At 43.2% G+C, this 22,646-nt stretch overlaps 1 protein-coding gene and 1 long non-coding RNA gene across 4 annotated transcripts in view; one reads left to right on the top strand and one right to left on the bottom strand.

Moving 5' to 3' along the window:
• Positions 1-22,646, bottom strand: part of CD58 (CD58 molecule) — a 37,196-nt gene that overhangs the window by 4,587 nt on the left and 9,963 nt on the right. The window contains exons 2-6 of one of the 3 annotated variants that reach the window (XM_072967933.1): positions 15,557-15,853; positions 8,729-9,004; positions 4,424-4,495; positions 1,903-1,946; positions 880-1,493 (exon numbers count right to left, since the gene is read on the bottom strand). In XM_072967933.1, the coding sequence (XP_072824034.1) occupies positions 1,903-1,946; positions 4,424-4,495; positions 8,729-9,004; positions 15,557-15,853 (689 nt within the window). In that variant the 3' untranslated portion in view covers positions 880-1,493. Of the gene's footprint in view, positions 1-879; positions 1,494-1,902; positions 1,947-4,423; positions 4,496-8,728; positions 9,005-15,556; positions 15,854-22,646 lie in introns of those variants that run through there. The other 2 variants (XM_072967935.1, XM_072967934.1) reach the window with 2 other exon arrangements.
• LOC140698510 (uncharacterized) lies at positions 7,696-8,113 on the top strand. The gene is made up of 2 exons (XR_012076319.1): positions 7,696-7,828; positions 7,969-8,113. It is a non-coding gene; the product is annotated as an uncharacterized lncRNA (long non-coding RNA).

Genomic DNA, 22,646 nt, shown 5'->3' with positions numbered 1-22,646 from the left:
TTGGTGATGACAGAACACTCTTGGGAAGCTCAGAGGAAATCAGTCCAAACACCAAGTTACAGCCTTGCCTGAGCAAGTCCCTTCAAACTGAGATTCCATTTCGTGGCTTTTTGTCTTCCCCACTGCCTGTATTTCCACAGACCAGACCAGATCAGAGTTCCCAAACTACCTGCATTCCTTTGGTAAAAGGAGTTTATGAAAAATCAGCGCTGGAGTCACAGAGGTGAGGTAAAGGAAAGCAAATAGGAGTTTTCCTTCTTAAGAACCTCGTACAACATGAAAAGGGGAGCTGTGGACTGTTGAGGGGGATAAAGTGGGCAGCGCTGCTCCAATGCTCCGGCAGGCACAGTTCTCTGCAGGGAAGCCCCTCCTGGGGATTTGCACCCCCCTTCCCCCCCACCCCCTCCCCAGGGGTCCTCTCACCCACTCCCACAGCCAGGTTCATCCACTGCCAAAGAATCAGGTCTGCATCTCAGCTCTCCTTCGGGCTGAGAACACTTGCAAATCTTTCTTCCCAGAGAAATGGGGGACTCTTCTCCCTTTTTCATTCGATTGATCTGCTTCCCAGACATTTGCATGAAACAGGATAATGACCAGCTCTCCAGGAAGCTCTCTAAACTGAACTGTCTTGGTGAGAAGTGTAATAGCATGTCCGTCTTCCCTCAGATATCTGTTCTCTGCTTGGTTGTCCTCAGATATTTTTAACTGGGCTTAAGTTCTTCCTGATACTGTCCTCATGGAGATGTGACAATTTTGCATCTCTTCCTGGTTATGCTTGTCCCCTCCCCAACTCCTTCCCCAATCCCTGCCCCTCCATCATATCTATAACTCTTTAACAGTTGAGTTTAGGGAGCCCCCCGCTGCAGCCACAGTGGGCTCTTTAAATCTAAAAGGTATCTGAGAAAACGTGAATTCTGCAATCAAGGGGGAGTTGACTTCATATGAAAGTTCAGCTGTTTCTACATAGGCCAATCTGCAGTGTCGAACTATTATAGAAATACGAGTGAGCCCCTACTCGAGATTTGCTGAAGAAAATGCAATGTATAAAATATCAATTATTTGTTTTTCCATGAAAATGTGTTCTGTTAAGAAAACACACACACAAAGGAAGCACACAAAGTATAAAATCTGAGTAACAAAAATACACTGAGAAAAGTAAGCACACAGAGCCCCACGCTATGTAGGTTTCTCCCCAGGATGTTACCTTAAGATGTTAGTTTTATCTTCCTAGACTCATCATCCCAGAACCATGTTTTTCATGCAAATCTCTCCTGCTCCAGAACCTACAATGGCTCCCTATTCCAATATCACCCCATTTTAATGCCTCTGACTTCCAAAGATCTTCTTGCAAATGTTGTCTCTTTTGCCAGTTCTTCAATCTGATGCCAAAGCAGCAGCTGCTGGTAACTGTGTCTGGATCCTGTTTTTGTTCATGATATGGGCCTGGCTCGGACCTTGGCTCCTGAAGTGAACGCAACCTGTGTACAGTCTTCCTGGGATGGGAGAAGGAGGGAGTATATTGTGGCGGTTAACAGGATAATCCCTGGAGTCTGGCGACCTAGTTATGAATTTTAGCTCTACCACTTATTAGCAATGTGACTTGACTTCTCTGAGTCGCACATTCACTGTCTCTAAGCCAGCTGTAACGATACCCCCATGCAAAGCTCATCGAGAGGGTTCAGTGAGAAGTGTATGGAAAGTGGCCAGCCCAGTGCTGGACAACCAGTTGGTGCTTAATGAACTGCAGTTAGCACATCTCCTGATGTTACTTATTACTGTTCAAGAAGACTGACAGATAAGTAGAACCTGGCTCCCTGAGAAGCAGGCCTTCTCCATCAGGGCTGTTCTGCGCCTAGTACACGATACACCACGTACCCACTGTGCAGTCCACAGGATCCTTACCTAGTTCTGTGCGTTCGTGTGCTGACCACGACGTACCAGAAAACCTACAAATGAAGACATTTTCATCTCAATTAAAGAACAGAAAGGGTGCTGAAATCTGGAGTTGCTGGCGAGAAGCCTAAACCAGGGAAATTCTAAAGTACAGCCCTGTGGAGCTGGCATTTCCTAACTCTCCTAAATGTAAATGCTTACATCAAACTGGCTACAGAGTTGGGCCAAAGAGTTGTTCAAAAATTGGTTGTCCAATGACAGAAAAACAGAAACTATTGATGAAATGTTTTTTTCTATAGCAGCTTGTGCGTAAAGCTAAGGATGAAGGGAGCCTAGAACGGTCTGGACCAGCACTGCCTGATAGGAATAGAGTGTGAGCCACGTAAGTAATTTGAAATGTTTAGTAGCCACATTACCAAGTAAAAAGAAATGGGTAAAATTAATTCTTAATATATTTTACTTATTAGCTCAACATATTAAAATATGATTTTAACATATAACCAATATAAATATTATTAATGAGATACTTTGTAGTCCTTTTTTTTTTAACTAAGTCTTATAAATTTTGTGTCTATTTTTTTTTTCTGACGGCATGTCTCACTTTGGACTCCCACATTTCAAGGATTCAAGAGCCACCTGTGACCTGTGGCTACCATTCAGCACAGCACTGGTTTGGATTTTAAGATACGGTCCCACACGTTTGCATCAGTTTCCTCCCCATCAGAGGCATCAGCTCTAACCTGTAGCCATGTTAATGGTCCAGCCTCTGTGTCCACAGACTTGACTGAGCTCTAAAAGTGTTTGTCAACTACAGCCAGTAGTGGGAGATGTTTATATTCAACTCTTTCCCCTTCTGAAGGCTCCCTGTCAAATGCCTCACCTTCCAATTATTGGCTTCAGGGGTGAGGTACTTGCTGAACCTTTTTTTTTCTGAACAATTCTTTTTCAGGCGCTACCAGTACTGACCACTGGATTAAGTTTCCCTCCACTGAATAAATCTTTTTTTTTTTCAATTAGACCAACCAGCTGTTCGGAGTTATATGGGTACTCAGTGCTACTTTTCTTTGGTTCAGGAGTTCTGGTGGTAAACCCCCAGGAAAACATTCAGTGGAAAATAATTTTCATTTCTGAGGACTAATCTGTTAAGGAGATGATTAACTATAATACTGCTCTTTGGGGATTAAAAATAACTTTTTTAAATGAACACTTGAGCTCCCAAAATATTTTATTTATTGGTAATGATGCCCTAAAACTTTCTTCAGCTGATTTTTTTTTAAATAAGTTTAGAGGAGAGTCAATTGACTGATAATCTATTACTTAGGGATCTTTATGGTATTTGCAAGCTGTAATATGGAAATGGTACCCTCAGGAAATCACAGTCTACTGCTAATATCCCAAAATAGTCTAAGGCAGTACTGACCAACAGAACTTTCTGTGAGGACAGAATTGTTCTGTTTGGTCTAACATGGTAACAACTAGCCATCTGTAACCACTGAGCCTTGAAATGTGGCTAGTGCAAACTGAGGAACTACATTTTTAATTTAATTTAATTTAATTTTATATTTTAAATCACTACATGTGGCTAGTGCCCACTGTATGGAACAGTGCAAGTCTAGGGAAACTGAAATCTCATTTGTGAACTTGATTCAAGACATGAGTATGAAACGCCATGGACCCTGGATGCCATCACCTTGGAGAAAGCTTACTCTTCAACCTTCCCTGTGTGGGCGACAAATCGGTCTCACGAATTTCCTTTTGGTTTCTGTCACCGGGACAGAACATGCTGGGACCAGGTCACCAGTTCTCCATGGCATATGGATTACTTTCTGGGTTGGCCCAAGATCTCAGGGGACTGAGGAAGGCTCAGGAAGGCAATACAGGTAATCTCAGGTCATTTATACCCACTCCAGGTCACCCAGCTCAACAAAAGCCCCATCCTACCTGGATCTCCTTCTGGGCTATGGGTCATAGAAATTATAAGCATGGCAGTAAGAGGTCTTTTGCAAAATCTGGCTTGAAGACCAGAAGTATAACTATCTATTGAAGTGGACCACAGACAGGGGGCTGGGGAACAGTCCCAGGTACACCTGGCTGTGTTCCAACTCCTGTAAAGCTCTCTAGGGCTCGAGGATTCATTCTGCCTTAAGATAATTCAGAATCTTGGGGAACCTGACACACTCAGCAACCCCAGACGACAAGTAAAATGAAAAAGGTTTTGTTTCTTTCGAAATGTCTAAAATTTCAAACTTTGTTTTCATCTTCACACTAATCATCTCCTGGCCTTTGAAAAAACAATTCAGGTCTGCAAACTTTTTCTTTTTAAAGAAAATACGCGATGGGGTGAGGAGGCTACTGCTCAGTGGTAGAGTGCTTCCTGAGCATGCACAGGGTCATTGGTTCAATCCCCAGTACCTCCATTAAATAAACAAACGAACAAACAAACAAACAAACCTATTACCCCCACCTCCCCCACATAAAAAGAAAGAAAGAAAAAAGAAAGCTTTAAAAACAAGAAAGAAAGTATACATACATTTAAAAAACAGCACAGCAACTGCAACTGCTGGCAGTATTGCAAAAAGCATGTATCTGTGCCTTGTATTATCTGGAAAAAAAAAAGAAAGAAGAAATATAATTAGCTGAATGGACCAAAACTGCAATACAGTTGATCCTTCTTATTTGCAGATTCCGTATTTGCAGATTACCAATTTACTAACATTTCTTTGTTATTCCCCTAACCAGTACACCCAGCCCTTTCACAGTCATGTGTGTAAGGGGCAACAGAATGGTGGAAACCGCGGTGCACGATACACACGTTCCAGATGCTGGAGTCCCCAGGACTCAGTCCCAGTACACCTCTCTCCGACAACTGCTCTCTCCAAGTGATCGCGTCTAGTCCCAAGGCTTTATTTAAATGCCTCCTCTACTCTGATTATGCCCAAATTTATATCTCCAGCCCTGACCGTTCACTAGAAACCTAGACTCACCAGTCAAAGTGCCTTATTTGATGTCTCCATTTGGATCTAATAGGAAACTCAAACATGTCCCATATTTGTGTATTTCCTCTACACACCTGCTGTTCCCCTGCTTTCCAGCCTCAACAAACAGTAACACGATTCATTCTGTTGCTTGGGCCAGCAGTCTAGGAGTCATTTGATGTTTCTTAGTAGGCACCCTTTTTCCCGACTCAAACCACCAGAAAATCCTCTTGGTTCTATTTTCAAAATGTATCTTAACCCGAACCACTTCTCCCAGCTCTGCTGCTATCACCCTAGTCCCAGACACCATGCTCTCTTGCTTAGACTAAGAGTTTCCAAATTAGGTGCACACACACCAGGGAGAACATAAGGTGACCAATTAGGTGCAAAAAAACCTCCTCTGTTTATATTTACTGTTTATGTCATTCTTCAACTTCTTTAAAATTTGGTGTATGTTTTAAAATTGGATAGTATATTCATCTTGTAGTGCACTGTGGTTGAAGCATCTCTTGTTCCCCAATAATCAATCTCTCCTTTTACCTCCGGTAATAGAATTCCTGTGTTTAACCTGGGCACATGGCCAGCCAGCTAAGGAGGGGACTTCCCAGCCTCCTTCAGCTAGTTGTGGCCATGCACTCAGACTGGTCCAGGGAATGTGAGTGGAAGTGATACATGCCACATGCAGTCTTTAAAGGGGAGGACCAGATTCTATCCCTCCCCTTGCCTCTTTCCACTTGCTAGGAAACAATTAGAGATGCGAACCCCTGTTTGACTCCAGACAGCGCACTTTTTAAGCTATAAACGTCTGAGTATACCTTTCCAAAAGATAAGGATTCTTGGTAAAAGATAACCATGCCATTAACATACTTAAAAATGAATTGCGTTCAACATAATCAAATATGCAGTCAGTTTAAATTGCTATTTTTTACTTTTTTCGTTTAAACCAGAACTAAATAAGGTCCATATATTGCAATTATTTGATATGTTTCTTAAATCTCTTTAGTCCCCCCAATCACCTCTCTTTTTTTTTCCCCTTACAATTTATTTATTGAAGAAAACTGGTCTTTGGTCCTACAGAATTCCCCATAGTCTGTGGTAAGATTTAACATGATACGGTTTTCGGAAGCCAATTCCTGCGAATCAATTCAAAATTTTTTTTTTCCTTAATCTGATTTATTTCGAGAGATGTGAAGAGTCAGGATGGTGCCATGGAAGAAAACCCCAGAAACTGGAAGACTTCAATTTCAATTCTATTTCCATGACTTCAGTGATCTCGAAGTCACCCCACCTGGCTGAACCTGTCTCTCTACTCGTAAAAAGTAAACAACTCCTGTCTGACCAGTCTAGAATGGTGGCGGTGAGAACCAACCGGGACCGTTACGTGGAAGGTTTGCCGAAGGGCGGCAGGTTAGTCAGTCTGCTTTACTGTGCTTCATAGACAAAGCATTAGAAAGTCTGAATAAAAAAAATCAACACTTGAAAAAGTAAGAGCCAATATGTAACTGTTACTCCTTCATGGATTTGTACCTGTTGGGGCACATGCAACTCCCTAGAAAAGGAGTTAAAAATCATCATGGGAAAAAGAGACCCAAGACTTTATTGTTGAAAAGAACCATTAAGATCATCAAGTTCAGGCTCCAGATTTATAGAAAAGAAAAATGTCTTCCCACATTTGGTTAATGGAAAAGTGAGTCCACATTACTCTAGGATTTACAGGACTTAACAACTATCTAAGCAATGTTTCTCAAACTTGCAAAATCTGCCACGTAATGTGAACTATTGATGTGGGGGGAAAATGTAAAAGAAAGATGAATCGCAATTATTTAATAACAGAAAAGGTTTGTTTGTGAATTAATAACACTTATTTCCTATCAATGATAGGGATGCTATTGTGACAATCTTTTCTCAGGGTATCAGTGGGGAAGAGCATCTCCCCTAGGCATTCAATTCCAAGGGCAAAGGTTAAATGAAAACCATACAAGGGCAAAACGTTTGAGAATCTTAAAACATTCCATATAATTCTATAGAGGATCTTAGTCAGAAATAAGTCCCTTCAAGTGGTTTGCCTCTTTGAACACTTGAACATCTTGGAACTTGAACGCTCTTTTCAAGATTTCAACTCGTTTGTTCATGCCACAGATGGATCTTCTTTCTCTCTGTCGGTTACGTGTACTGCACTCATGTCAAAGCCACAAGCACACTAGTTTTGTTTCTTGTTGTTCTCACTGTAAAGCAACTATCTTCTAGCACATAAATTGCATTTCCACACTGTATGCTTTGGGTATTATGCAAAACCAGTAAGTGGAATTAATGAAGGCATGTCTGCTCCCAGCATAATAACCATCATTAACTTTGCAGCCGGTTTTCGTATCTTCTTGGCAATCATGCGACTAATGCACGTGGTGCCTCTTGAGTGACACCTCTATGGGTTTGGTCTTTTCTCTGTTTTTAGGGATCAAATCTATCAATTATGAATTGGAAGTTATTTTGTACTTTTTCTGGAAATATTTGTGTTACCCAAGAAGGCACCCTGCTTTGTCTGAAAATGATAGTACAACCTAATGGCTTTATATTATTATTTGAAAAGTTTCAAAAAAGTACGACACATGGGAGACTTATGGAGAATGGCTCAGGAATCAAAAAAAATTCAAGTGTTTTTATATACATTTGTTGAAAGAAGTCATTAAAAAAAAGTGACTGCAAGTTTACTGGAGAACTGGACCCAGGCAATCAGAGGCTCCTCACTCCATTCTGTGCTTGGAACGTACACTTTCCGGTCCTGCCACGGGAACTGTTGTCAAGGACGCAGCCTAGAGAGACTTTCAAGAGCTGAGAGGCCATCTGGGCGGTGCATGTGGCTGAACCCAGTGAAAGCCTCTATACAAAGATTCGGTGGGCAGAGACAGAGATGGACTGGTCCTGCAGCCCAAGATGAGCCTCATGAGGAAGCTGCCTGGCTGGTGAACACTTACCCCTGCTCGTGGGGGTGGCCTGCCTCTTCCTTCAGTCCCTCCTTGGTCTCCATAGACAGGGGCCAATTTACAAACCAACATCCTTGTATCTATTAATTGGCCCTTTTCTGTTTCTGTTGCTTGTCCAGAAAAGAAATTTCTTCATGGAATCACCCTATCCCAGTCCAGGGAGACCCACACTCTGTATTTGCCCTGGAATCCTGTTCACCCTACAAGTGTGATGTCACTCTGAAATACAATATTTACTATTTTCATCTCTTATGTTTTAATGAACCACTTTCGAATGACTGATCCTTCTGTCTGTAAACTGGGGATATAATGTAAAAAACAGATAATAAGAATTGTAAATTATAAACATACATGATACATAAGCAACAACATAAAAGACCATAGCCGGGACAGATTGTCACGCTATTAACCAACTATTAGCCTAGACAAATGTTTCTTATGCACCTTCTTGTAGCACGTGGGCAACCTTGAAGAGCACAATGGTTATGAAGAATATCAGAAGCAGTATGGTGACTAATTAAGAGCATCATCTCTGAAGCCAGATGGCCTGATTCCAAAACCAGTCTCTACCACTTACTGGCTGTTGACCTTGGGCAGCAAGTTAAACCCCCAACTAAGTCTCAGTTTCTCCTCATAAAATGAGGATAAGTACCAGATCGTATGGGGACGTAATTAATTAACATATGTTTCAGAGTGGTGCTTGACACAGAAAGTCCTGAAAAATGTTGTCTTTATATCTAGAATGGAGTGTCTGGGAAAACGGTAATTCATTTTACGTTTCAAACTTGTGAAATGAACCTAAGCAACGACACCTGTGGTTCGAGATTCACCAACCACTGGTGGTCCAGGATCCCCACTGTAACACATACGGTCACTTACCACTTGGGGCACAGGTTGACAAAGTGATGGACGACTTCTGTTTGAATAATGGATTGCTAATAACACACTGAACTTCCTGTGAAAGATCGCTGTCCTTCAGAACATACATATCAGATGGGTAGAAGCTGGGGTCACTTGGACACAGCATGGTGGGAGGACACTCCCATGAGTACTGCAGGAGGTCTGCGTGCCTGCTGGGAGGCTCCAATATCATGCACTGGAGCGTAATATTTCCATCGTTCAACATGCAGTTTACTGTCGGTAATGGAGGAGACTCTGAAAAACGAAAGTAATTCTTTTTAATTTTTTTTTAATGGAGAAGAATAGTATTTGAACTCTTTCTGTACAAATTCATGAAGACCTCCAACTTCCTCATGAGCTTGAAAAGACCACCTCTTGGAACACCAAGGGGAGAGAATTCTCTCCTCTTCTGGGTCAGATCTGTCTGCTCAAATTCAATGCAGACACAGGCCCCCAACCCCTTATCCTCAATCCCGAAATCCACTAAGTTCTGAAAGCCGAAAGATTTTTTTCACAAAGATTTATTATCATGTTTTACTAAGTATATTCACATGCAGGAGTATAGGGTGCCCCCTATAAATAAGTGGAGTGCTTCTGAACACACACAGAAGAAATAGTTTATACTACCTTCCTCAAATCTGAAAAACACTGAATTCCAAAAGGCCCCTGATTTTGCAAAAGGTACTGTGGAGCTGTACTGCGGGCTGGCCCTGCTCAGAGGTAGCGGAGGGCGTGGCCCCTGTCGCACACCTGCCTGTCTTGAGGCCTCGCTCCCAGGTCTCCTCTAGGAAGCACCTCCTGCTGCCCAAGGCAGCTGGACCTGCAAGGACGGGTAAGACACTCACATGTCATGACCCGCCACTGTGGCCTCTAAAACCTCCATGCTAATTAGCTCATCCCATTAGTCACTGGTTTACTTATTAATTCACAGACCTTCTCACATCTCTCCTTTCCGCCAAAAGCTTATCATAAGAGATCTGCGAAAACGTAGAAATATATGAAATATACAAAAAATTGTCATGGCAGTGTTTGGATAATAAAAGTTCAATACAGTGTAAACATCTACTAAAAAGCAAATTAAAGTTCATCAAGATGATGGGATACTATGCTGTCATTTAAAATGACATTTATTTTCTAAGACAAAGGAACACTTAAGCTCCAATGAATAACCTAAAAAATATAGGTGTTCAACTCAATTTGCCTCTATTTTGTCCTCCGAATTCTTTTTTTTTTAATTGAAGTACAGTCAGTTATAATGTGTCAATTTCTGGTGCACAGCACAATGTCCCAGCCATGCACATACATACATATATTCATTTTCATATTTTTTTCATTAAAGGTTATTACAAGATATTGAACATAGTTCCCTGTGCTATTCAGCAGGAACTTGAATTTTTTCTCACTCAGTGAAGTAACACCCCAGCCTGCCTTGTTAGAAACCTGAGCCGCACATGACTTCTCTTTCTGCTTAGGGCTTCCTCAGTTTGAGGTTTAATCTAGCTCACATAATTTGTTATGTGAGACCTTAAAGTTTTTTCTTTGTTAAAGGAACTCTTAGACACACACACACACACACACACACACACAAGAGCATATTCACTGCAGACCACCTGCTATCAGTAAGCAGGGTGACAAGTGGTGAGTCATGACAAGCACCACTAAGACTCGTGTTCAAGAGAAAAGGGATAAAGAAGGTGAAGGGACGCTTGGAAGACCCAGGAGCCATGCTTCATGATTTGGCCAAGAACAAGTCCTGAGCAGAAATGACAGCTGAACCCAGTGCTCAAGTAGCAAGTTGCAGCCTCTTCTAATAATCACTTCAGAAACCCATGGGCTCCTGGAAAACCACAGATAATCCTAATCAGGGATAATTCGAAATCACATTTGTACTTGGCCTTCAAAGAGAGGACATTCAGACACGTGCTACAACGTGGACGAACCTTGAAGACATCATACCAAGTGAAATAAGCCAATCACAAAAGGACAAGTCTTGTATGATTCCACTGATACAGGGTTCTTAGAGCATTCCAGTTCTTGGAGACAGAAAATAGAACGGTGGTTGCCAGGGAACGGGGGGACAGGGTAATGGGAAGTTAGTGTTTGATGGGTACAGAGTTTCAGTTCAGAAGATGGAAAGTTTTGGAGATGGATGGTGGTGATGGTTGCACAATAACGTGAATGTATTTAATGCCACAGAACAAGTAAACTTGCAAATGGTTAAAATGGTAGGTTCAATGTTAAGTATATTTTACCACAATAAAAAATGGAAATAAAAAATAATTTTTAATCTTCTTTTTAAGCAGTAGAAACCTTTCTCTAAATTAAATCTTAAGCATAGACCAATATTCTTCAGAAGGATAAGAAGTTGCTCTAGTGGGTTCAAAATTAGGGCCCAGAGTCCTCTTCCCTCAGGCCCACCCTGCACACCACATGGCCACCGCAGCCCCAGGCACTTCCAAGGAGCCACACGGGTCTCCAGCAGAGCTGAGAAAAACCTGTTCTAGGTACTGCTTGTACTTCTGTCTATGTCTGCAGCCAGGCTGGGCACTTCTCGGGGGCAGGAAACCGAATTTCGTGCTTCCCTGGACACATTCCCCTTAACTATTCACGCGAGTAAGGATCCCCCAGGGTGTGTGTTAAAATGCAGATTCCTGTCCCGTGCCCCACCCCACGTGACCCTGACATGGGTGCTCTGCGTGTTGTTGCAGATTCTAATTTATGATCTAGTTCAGCCCGTGTCTAAGGTTTCATCAAACACTTTCTAAACTGGACAGAGGTGCACCACGAGGCCCTCAGATATGCATCTTCGGAGGGTCAAGATTAGGCATTATTCACGTCTTAACCCCAGAACCCGACATAATATAAGACACATATTGGCTCCTTAGCAAAGAGAACCGATGTTGGATATATGGAGGGATGGACGGACAGATGGATATACTCTGGGAGACAATCTTCAAATTACTGTCTCCACTCTATAAAATGTAAATTCTTCAATCAGTTCACCTCCAAAAAGGAATGAAATGGTGGCTAAGGGCATGGACTCAGGAGCCTGACTGCCTGGGTGCATATTCCAGCTCTACCAAGAGCCACTTGACCTTGTGCAAGTTATCGAATCGCCCTGCACCTGGCCTAACTTTCCTGTGCAATAAGGAGACAAACAGGATCTACCTATGTGACTGATGCAGATGAAATGAGTTGACACAGATAATAATTCATGCACGAACTCGCAGGCAGCTCCTGGCACAGCATAAGTGCTCCACAATGCTCGCTGTAATGGAGCCCAGGGCTTGCAGGGCGAGGCTCCCCAAAGGGTGTCCGATATCACAGGAAGAGTCACTGACCAGAGGCTGGGAGGCGTGAGCTCGTGCCCCGGCTTGCTGGGCGATTTCAAACCTCAGCTCTTTGTAGGAGCTGTTTGACTTTTAAGAACTCACCCAGCCCAGGCCTGGATGGAGAAACCCATTGATAAATTTGCCTCACTTTCCTCTGTCAAAGGGAGTGCAGGACTTTATGAGGTCATTGTAAAGGTCAAGTGGAATGTGGACACCCTGGGAAGGGAAACGTGTGGATGTACTAGAATTATCTTCCATGTTGTTAGAGCCCCATGAACTGTACAGAAGCTCTTTCCGATGGTTTTGCTACAGCACTGTCGTCAGGGAGCAACCCTGGAAGTACCTATCCTGCTCACCGAAAAGCAGGCAAACCCTTCTGTGGCATCTGGCTCAGAGCTTCTGCACCTCAGATCTTTCCGTCTGCAATCTTCATATTCTCTCGCTGCCCACGGGACTGAACACAGCCATAGCTAACGAGTATTAGGTGCATGTCTGCCTTCAGCAGCTGGCAAGAAATGTGCCCACCTCATCCCTGAGACAAGTCAGTCAATTTATAATTAATGAAGTCAGCTCACTTCCCTGTAAGAAATGAGGATTTCTTATACATATCTGATGACATTTGCGTATTTCCATAAACTTTAATCCAAAGTCACATGCCAGCCCCGGTCATGTGAGGGCAGGGCAGTTAGTTCCACTCCCATAAACATTACCATCCTCCACACAATAAAAGTGGTAAGAGGATGGGGCCATTAAACGTTGATGGTAGAAATTTTCAGGGGACTTTCAGGGAAGGAGGAAAGCCAGATGTTCACTTATACAGAAGGACGTAGATGCCCCAAGCTTAGGAGGTGCCAGGAAAGCCCCTTGTCTAAAATATCCTTTCTGAAAGGGTCTGGTGTCTCCGGAAGATTATCAGTCTTATTACTTTAGTCTTAACATACCCTCAAGGAAGTGTGACTTACTCATTTCTTAAAAAAAATAAAGAAGAAAAAGAAGAAGAGGAAGAAGTATGACTAATGACTTTGACATTCAAATGTGGACTCTTGAGTCATTTTATATATTTTTATAACCAAAAGCTGTATCTTACTGACTTTCTTGGAAGTTATCTTCTGATTCTTTCCTTTCCAAACATTTGCTACCAACACCCCTGTCTACCTGGATGATTACAGTAGCTTCTAATCTAGCACCTCCTCTCTCGAATCCACTGTAAATACCTACTACTTGATTAACCTTCCAAGGCACTAGTCTGCTCCAGTATCAAATACAGTGGCTCAAACAGGACATGGAAAGCTCAGATTTGAACTGCCATATTGGACTCTGTCCTGCTCCACCTCCTGAAACCATCTTACGCACTTTGCCGCCAGTTGAATCTTCCTAAAGCACCCTTTCACGTAGAGGAAGTCGGCCTAGAACTACATCCACTTCTAGGATAAAATAAGTGAAACTATGACCCAGTAGAGGTGAGAGATGGGTACAGGCTGAGTTGTGAATGCTGGGTGGCAGCACAGAGAAGGCAGCTATGAGGCAAGAGCATTACCAGGACATTTGAGAACAGCAAGGAGGCAGGGGGCGGGGATGCCACGTCGCAGGGACCAGATCTCATACAGCCTTGTAGGCCACTGTGAAGATTTTAGCTTTAATGTAGAGTGAGATGGGGCCACTAGAAAGTTCTAAGCAAATGAGTGACATGATCTGATATCTGTTTTAAGAAGATCACTCTGGCTTCTGTGTTTAAAATTAAAGCGTAGGGGACAAAGGTAGGAGCTGGGAGACCAACTTGGAAGCTACCACGATCCTCCAAAGGGGAATGCAGCAGTCCTGGATCAGCACCAGACGAAGCGATGAGAGGTGGTCACGTTCTGGTTATATTTTGAAGGGAGAACTAACACAGTTTCCTGGTGGAGGGAATATGGTGTCAAGGACGAAATCAAGGTCCTAGCCTGAGCAACTGCAAGGATGGAGCCGCCATTAACCAAGAGGGGGAAGACTTCAGAAGGAACGGGTTTTAAGGGAAAGATCATGAGCTCATTTTGGGACATGTGGTATTTGAGAGGCCAGTTAGCTATCTGAATGGAGACAGAGTAGACAGGAAAGCACAGAAGGAGCTCAGTGAAGGTCTGGGTTAGAGCTCTAGATCTGTGCATTATTAGCACTGAGATGATATTTAAAGCCCTGACATGTGATGAGCCCACCCACTTGGGTGTGAATGCAGACAGAGAAGGGAAGCGTCTCCAGTGTGAAGAGGTTGGGGGAATGTTAAGAGGATGCAGGAAACAGCAAAGGAAACTGAGAAGAGACGGTTAGTGAGTTAAAAGGAAACCAGAATAGGGTGGTGTCCTGAATGCCAGGTGAAGGCAGTGTTTCAAAGGGGAAGGAGTAATTAGCGTGTCAAAAGCTGCTGAGTGGTCGAGAAAGAGGCTAAGTGAACAACATTATGCTTATTGAAAAAAGTCAGACTGAGAATGATAAATACTGTATGATCTCACAGGTGGAATCTAAAAAGAAAAAAGCCAAACTCACAGAAAAAAGAGATCAGACTTGTGACTACCAGAGGCAGAAGGTGGGAGAAGGGGAGCTTGGAGGAAAGTGGTCCAAAAGGTATAAACTTCCAGTTCAATACAGATAAGCACTAGGGTTATCATGTACAGTGTGAGGACCGCAGCTAACACAGCTGTTTCTCATATTGGTAAGTTGTTAAGAGTGAAGACACTAATAAGAGTTCTCGTCATAGGGAAAAACTTCTTTTTCCTTCTTTTCTTTTCTTCTTTCTCCTTTTTTTTTATTGTTATCTCTGTGAGAAGATGGATGTTAGCTGAACCTATTGTGATAATCATTTCACAATACATGTAAATCAAACCACCATGCTGTATGCCTTAAACTTACACAGTGATGGATGCCAATTGTTTTTCAATAAAACTGGAAAAAATAAAAATAAAGAAACCCTGGGGTGTAGCCATCAGCCTCTGGATCACTGCAACAAGGAAAGAGGTTTGGAGGTGACGGAAGGAGACTAAGCCGGACGCACCAGTGAGAAGCACGGAGGAACCTGTATCCTTTCTCTAGTTTCAGTTTAAAGTGATGGAGGAGGAAAAAAAAAAAAAACACTTCTTGTGTGGGTTTCAGGAGCAAGCAGGCACTCCAACTGAGACAGCACCAACCAGCAATGGAGTTCAAAGAGTTCTGAGCTCATGGCTGCCACTGCATCCCCTTCTAGAATATTCCCAGCAAGACAAATGGTGCTGCTACCAGCCGCTGTGCCCAACTTATGCTGTTCTGCCTACATCATTCACATCCTCTCCTCACCCAGAGGAGAACAAGGGAATTGAAAGTGGCTCCTGGGTACCAGGAAGAGAGGAAAACCCCAACAACAGATGATTACTCATTCTTTTAACTCTCATAGACCACTGATTTGTGCTAGTCTTTTAAAAGAGTTGGAAACTTGCCGTCTGAACAAGCCAATTTATGGAATACTCACCAATCACTTTGAGGGTGTACTTGCTATTATTTTTAATACTTGGCGACTCAATTTCATACTCATCTTCATCTGATACTTTTAAGTTGAAGATGCTGAGGCTACCCGACACGTTGTCTAAATGAACTCTGCCTTCAAAAGGTGGGAAGGCTTTGACACCAAATTGATCATCCAGTTCTACAACTTTATCCTTTCCTTTTTTCCATACGATATCCATAGTGGGTTTAGAGGGTGATGCACGTAAAGTTACGTTCCCGTTCAGAGCTCCAAATATTGGTTGAGAGTTACAGCTGGTGAAATCTAGGAGGGAAAAAGAAATTGGTTAGGAAGAATAACATGACTTTATAGAAAATAGAAAACTATCTTCCAAGATGCCCCTTTGGGGGGGAAAAAGATTACATTTAGTGGTAAAAATTACTCACCAGCTACTTTTTGTACTAGCTCAAAAACTGCTGACAAAAAATACAGGAAGTAGAACATGTTTGACCCTGTATGTTTATTCTTTTTAATATTTTTTAGGGGGGGAGGGTTTTGTTTTGTTTGTTTTGAGGCAATTAGGTTTACTTATTCATTACATATTCATTATTATTATTTTTTTAATGGAGGTACTGGGGATTGAACCCTGGAACTCGTGTATGCTAAGCACTCAGCTATACCCACTGTGCCCGAGTTTACTATTTAATAGGGAATTGGGACCCACAAAAATCCAAGAAATAGATTCAACATTTATAGTGCACCAACTATGTGCTTGGTACTATGGGCAACACTGGGAATATGGCAGCAAACAAGACAGGAACTGCTCCAGGACTCAAGGAGAAGACACTGAGCAGGCAAGGAGAGCCCCCCAGTCAACAGCCTTCCCTAGGAAATCATGCTGAAACCAACACAGGACAACAAACCACTGAGAGATAAGAGGAGTCAGCGAGCTGACGGCTGGGTAAGGCGGGGAGGAGAGATGACCATGCAGATAGAGAAGCAGCACCTCCAGAAGGCAGGCCCTGAATCAAGAAAGCGCTTGGTGTGTTTGAGGAAATAAAAACAGTTAGTTCCAAATGGCTGGAAGGAAGAGAGCAAGGTGGGAATGGGTGGGGAATGAGGCTGGCGAATCAGACAGGGGCCCGATCACAGTGTATGTGAGTGAGGGGCTGGACGGAGTCAAGTAAGATGTGATTAGGGTTTGGAATTCATCCAAAAGGCAAGGGAAAGCCACAGAAAGTTCTTAACAGAAGACTGGCGTGACATCATTTCAGCTGCAAGAGGTTGACTTTGTCTGCAGGGTGGACACTTGCTGATGGAGCAAGGGTGGAGGCAGAGAAACCAGAACAGAGGTCAGTGCAGTAGCAATGAACGAGTAGCAGACTGGGACACCAGACCTTGGCGGTGAGGCCAGACAGGTGAACAGACATAAGAAACATCTGAGAAAAAAGTCAACAGGATTTAGTGATTGGATGAGAGGCATAAATGGTGACTGTCAGGCCTCTTTCTCGGCTGACTGAGAGGTGCCATTAATTGAAATCAGAATGACTCGGAAGGAAATCGGGTGTGATGAAGATTCAGGACTCAAGGACTGGGTGCAGTAGTGTGTTGGAACCAGCTGTTAGCATCTCTGCCAGACTCCATTCAGTGAAGTCTGGTTGAGAGCTTGCCATCTACCACAGTGGGAGTATTTACAGCAAAGAAACTGACGAATGCCTCCAATCAGAGCCTCCCGCCTCCTCCACACCAATCCGGTTGTTAAACATTTACTCTCACTACTAGATTGGGATATTCTTGATACCCCAAAATGGGCTTGAATACATTGCGCTCCAGACTTGACTCTCTTGTTAAGACAGAAGAGCAGCTGTTAAAAGGAAGACATTACAGACAAATTAAAACTTGATTGAAGTTTTTGTCTAGTAGCAATCAGGGTAATTGAAAGAGCACAGGAAAAATCAAAAACATGAAATAGACCAATTGTAGGCAACTGTGTCCAGTAATTTCAAATAAGAAGCAAGTGCACCCGATTTGTCTATTTGCAAGGATTTTTAGAGCCCATCTTCCTCAGTTAAGGAAGACTGCCCTCAAGGCACGGGCATCTTTCCGTCGTTTTGCTCATCATGTACTTTTTCTCCCACTTAACCAGAGCCCCTGAAAGGGATGAAAAGGGATAGGACTTGAGGGGTGAGAGTCTATCCACACATACAGTGCAGCCTTGAAATGTCTTGTAAATGAATAAATGAATGAACGGATGAGAGTTGGGAGAGAGGTGGAGAAAGAAGAAGTCTGGGCTAAACCACCACACTCTGGCTGCAGAAAGATGTCTCCCATATTTCCCAGGAAAGGTGATGTTTCCTAGGATTAGGAACAGGAAAGAAGCATCAGGAATGGCGCTCACAATGGATAGAAGCATGGGTGGAAAAAGGAGAGACCAGTTCACAAAAAAACATAGTAATTTTGAGCTGGAAGAAACTCCAAGAATGAGTCAAAGTACCCCCATTTCACAGGTGAAGTCACAGGGCACCAAGAAAAATGAAAGAAAATGTTACTGAATGCTCACCCCCTGCCAGTCATGTGTTCACGTACTCTTGGGTCCCCTTTTACTCCTCTCCACATCCCTGTGCAGTAGTGCTGCTGGCCCCATTTCACAGATGAGGAAACAGGACCCAGGAGACTTATCGGTTGCTCAGTGTCATTCAGCAAGTTTATGGCAGCTGAGGGACCAGGACAGACCTGACTCTGCCCAGCCCCTCACTCACATACACTGTGATCTGGCCCCTGCCTGGACTCGCCAGCCTCATTCCCCATCCGTTCCCCGACTGCTCTCTTCATTCTAGCCATTTGGAACTGTTTTATTTCCTCAAACACATCAAGTGCCTTCTTGATTCAGGGCCTGCCTTCCTGGAGGTGCTGCTTCCTCAATCTTCATGGTCATCTCTCCTCTCCCTACTGCCCAGCTGTCAGCTGGCTGATGGATGCTAAAGGTAAGCAGCCTCTAAGACATCTAAGTGGAGCTGTCCAGTCGTCTACTGGGTACACAGGGCTGGGGCTCACAGAAGATACAGATCTGGGAATCATCACACAGGTAGAGGCTAGGTTTATCATTTCCTTCCTCTAGTAAAGTTTTTTCTGTTGCACTTCAAAGACTGACTATAAAATAATTTGCTGATATGATAGTTTCCAATGAAAAAGAAGAACTGGAGAAAGGAAACAGTTTTTTCCTCAAGGTCACACACCCTGAATGAATGAATGAATGAGCAAACAGCAGCCAAGGAAATGAGTCGGCAGTGAGCTCGTTGCTTTGCTGATAGTGGTGAGTGGTCAGAAAAGGGACCACAGGGACGTTCACTTACCATGCCAGAGAGCAGAAGGGAGAGGGCCCAGACTTTCAAGCCAGTCAGGCCCAGAGGGACACTCAAAAGCGCCCACCACACTCGGTTTCCTCAGCTGTAAAATGGAAATCGTAATGCCTACCCCAAAGATTGTTTCGAGGCTTGAATAAAACTGAGAATCATTACACAATGGCTGACATGGAGCAGGCTTTCAACAGAGTTTTCCCACTTTGTCTTTCAATGCACTGAAATCAAATGCAGTGAGTGCACCATCAAGGCATTCACTCTAGGGGACCCTGGTTGTGTGAGAATTCGCCAAGGAGTGACTGTTTGCTGTCTAAAAGCAGAGAGAGATGGCGCGGTGGGGATGTATCAGTCATTACCTAAATAGATATTCTATTCAGAATTTTTTAACTACTGGAGGCTTATGTGCTTTAAAGGATACTGAATGATCTTTTTAAAGATATGAGGGTGCTGATACCTACATGTAGAGTGCTCATTTCCAGTTCCAAATGCTCTTGCAGCGTCCTTATAAAACACTGTCATGACACCCAGGGTTTTTTAAATTTTGTTTTGTTTTTGCTTTTTTTTTTTTTTTGAGGTAACTAGGTTTATTTATTTATTTGTTTATTTAACAGCAGTACTGGGGATTGAACCCAGGACCTCACGCATGCTAAGCATGCGCTCTACCACGGAGCTCTGCCCTCCCCACCGTGACACCCAGTTTTGATAGTTTTCTGTATGGCTTGAAGCCTAAAGTGGAACTCAAATATTTTGCAGACAAAGTGACCTGTTTTTTGATTTAGAAAATATGGTCACCGTAACTATTGGGTTAATGAAATGGCCCCCCCACCACCCCTCGCTCCCAGCCACAAATTCCTCTGCACATTTTCACTTGGGCCCTAGAATTTAGATTGACTGCTATTTTCAGGTTATTTAATCAAACATTATATAGCACTTACTATCTGCTAGCAACTGTTAGAAGAGCTCTACAAACATGAATTCAGCGAATCCTCTTAAAAACTGTACCAGGCAGGTGGTTTTTATTATTGTTATTGCCATTGTTATCTTTTATTGAGTTGACTTACAATGTTGTTTCAGGTGTACAGTAAAGCAATTAGACAGTCAATTTTAACCCTATTTTGCAGATGAGGAAACTGAGGCACACAAAGGTTAAGTGATTTGTTAATTAAGTAGTGAAATTGGATTTGAACCCAGACAGAATGACTCTTAACTACTGTTTCTTATTTGGCTTGCTATGTGGTATACGGCTGTTAAAGACAGGGACACGATACAGGATATCGCAGGATGCCATTTCTACAATGTATCGGAATAGCAGATGTTGGGAATGAGAAAGTAAAACTGTTCTAGCTGGAAAGTCTGAAACCTACAGGGAAGGCATCAAACTCAGTGGTCCCCAAATTACGGAATGTCAGGTCCTCAGAGAACCACACGCCGCACCACACCCTTCCTCATGTACATGAGAAAATTGAGAAGGCTTGATTGAGCAAGAGAGCGATGAGCCCAAACCTACAAAATATTACATGAGAACCCAAATTCAAACCCAAGCTTGGTGATGGTGGGGGTTTATTTGCCTTTTTTTTTTTAACAACTTTTTTTTTACATTTTTTTTTATTGAGTAATAGTCATTTTACAATGTTGTGTCAAATTCCAGTGTAGAGCACAATTCTTCAGTTATACATGAACATACATATATTCATTGTCACATTTTTTTTCGCTGTGAGCTACCACAAGATCTTATATATATTTCCCTGCACTATACAGTATAATCTTGATTATCTATTCTACATTTTGAAATCCCAGTCTGGATTGGGATTTTTAACTTTAGATGTTACAAAGGGAAATGAGACAGGGTTTCATAATCAAAAGACCAAGAGAAACTAAGTTGAAAGGAAAGTCTAAGAGTTTGCCCTTCTCATGTGTGATGGCAAGTAACCTGTGAGATGTGGGGAAGTAAGAGGGGGAAAGGGGACAAGAGAGACTCCAGTGCAGGGAGGAAGAAAAGCTAAGGGTGGGGATGGGCAGGGAGAACATAGGGGAAAATAAAGAAGTCATAAGGACACAAAATCACAGGAGCCGCTGAGAAGCCTGAGAGAACTGACAAATTAAGCCCTGAAATAGAAACCAGCAATTCAGCCAATAGAGGGGCCATAGATGGGCCAGGCGTGACACCAACTGGAGCAGTGGACTGGAATGCCAGGGAGCCTGGCTCATCTGGAGAGAGGCCCCTCAGCTCTTACCCACGTGGACAGGTGGAAATTGCCAGATCTTCTAATTTCCCCCAAAATGCTGGATATTCAAATTTTATGTGAAAACTGATTCTGAAACGTTGGCAACTAGCTCACTAGCTCCAACCTGAGCGGAGGGGCATCCCACAGCCAGGCCAGCCCCAGGAGGGCAGACAGGGCAGTTCTCGGTCTTTGCTGTATCCCTGCAACCCAGCCCATGAAGGACGTGCGGTAAACATTTGTCAAGTGATTTAACTAAACAGATTTAAACACAACTTAAACGTAGTCCAAAAGCCAGGGCTTCCTGAATCACGAAATTTGAGAGTCGCCCCAAAGCCTGAGCTTTGTGAGACCTCCAGTAGATCCTGGAGCCTGGCTGCGGAACCATGAGTTGGCAAGGAGAGGTGGAGACGTGTACATGGAGCTGAGAAGAAATAACCCGGGAGCCCTCATATGCACTCAGAACAGAACTCTTTCTTCCCCACTGCCCGCCTCCAGCCCCAGAGCGAGACTGGAGGCTCTGCTGGCTTCCCGCTCCCCGCCTCACTCCCACGGCTGCCCCTTTTGAGATGTTCCCCTTTGTCTCCTGCTTTCCCTTCAGGTTGAACTAGGTTTCACCTACTACGCGATGTGGGCTTCAGGGCACTGTGCCAGATAAGCCTGTAACCACTCAGGATGTGCCCCCGTAATCAACATTAACAGCCTGTCTGAGGTTTGAGGAAATGTGATTTTTTTTTTCACGGATGCCATGTCTTAAGAGATACGCTAACCACTCTTCTGGAACTTGGAGGAAAGGTATTTCGGGAGGTTTTTTTTTGTTTTTTGTTTTTTTCCTTCTTCTTTAGAAATGAACAATGTAGTTTTAAAATACTTCTTTCTCTCTCTAAAAGATCTTTAAGGTTCCACATGGCTGCAGATTTTAGCAGTTAAGGTAAAAATTCATCTGATGAAAAGAAAAAAAAATCCCCTGAAAGTTTCAGTACCTGAACATATAAGTCTTGGTTTTTCCCCCTGAATGTATGACACTATAATGATGATTCAGTTAAAGGTTCATTCAAAAGGGAGACAGGATGGCCCTGGGTACTTTTGTACCCAAGTGAGCAGATGGGTTTCTCCTGCAGACAGAGGCTTGTGACCTTGACCTTGCTCCTCTCAATTCAGCATCACAGAACACTTCCAGTTGACACCCACTTGGAGTACTGGAGTGGCGGCAGCCTGAGAAACGGTCTCCAGAGACAAGCACACACGCTCACAGTACAGAGAGCAGCCACTCTCCTTGAATGCCTAGGCAGGTGCTGATGTTGGGTAATCTGTCCTACTGAGCTCACAGACATGCTATTCATCATTAGCCCCCACGCCCCCATTTTGGTGTAGGAAATATTCTCATCAGGCACGTAGACAATCAAAGGAAGAGCACAGTGCTTTTACTCGAGGAAGTTTAGTGCAGCTTATTTCTATAACCTAGCTCTTAATAAATCCAATCCAAACGAGCCCTAGGCCAAGTCAGCCTCAACAATAGTATTTAACAACAATAAC

The sequence above is a fragment of the Vicugna pacos genome, chromosome 9 (genome assembly GCF_048564905.1).
Source record: "Vicugna pacos chromosome 9, VicPac4, whole genome shotgun sequence".
Classification (NCBI taxonomy): Eukaryota; Metazoa; Chordata; class Mammalia; order Artiodactyla; family Camelidae; genus Vicugna; species Vicugna pacos.
Note: the sequence above shows the minus strand (reverse complement) of the source record. Positions and strands in the feature narration are given on the sequence as shown.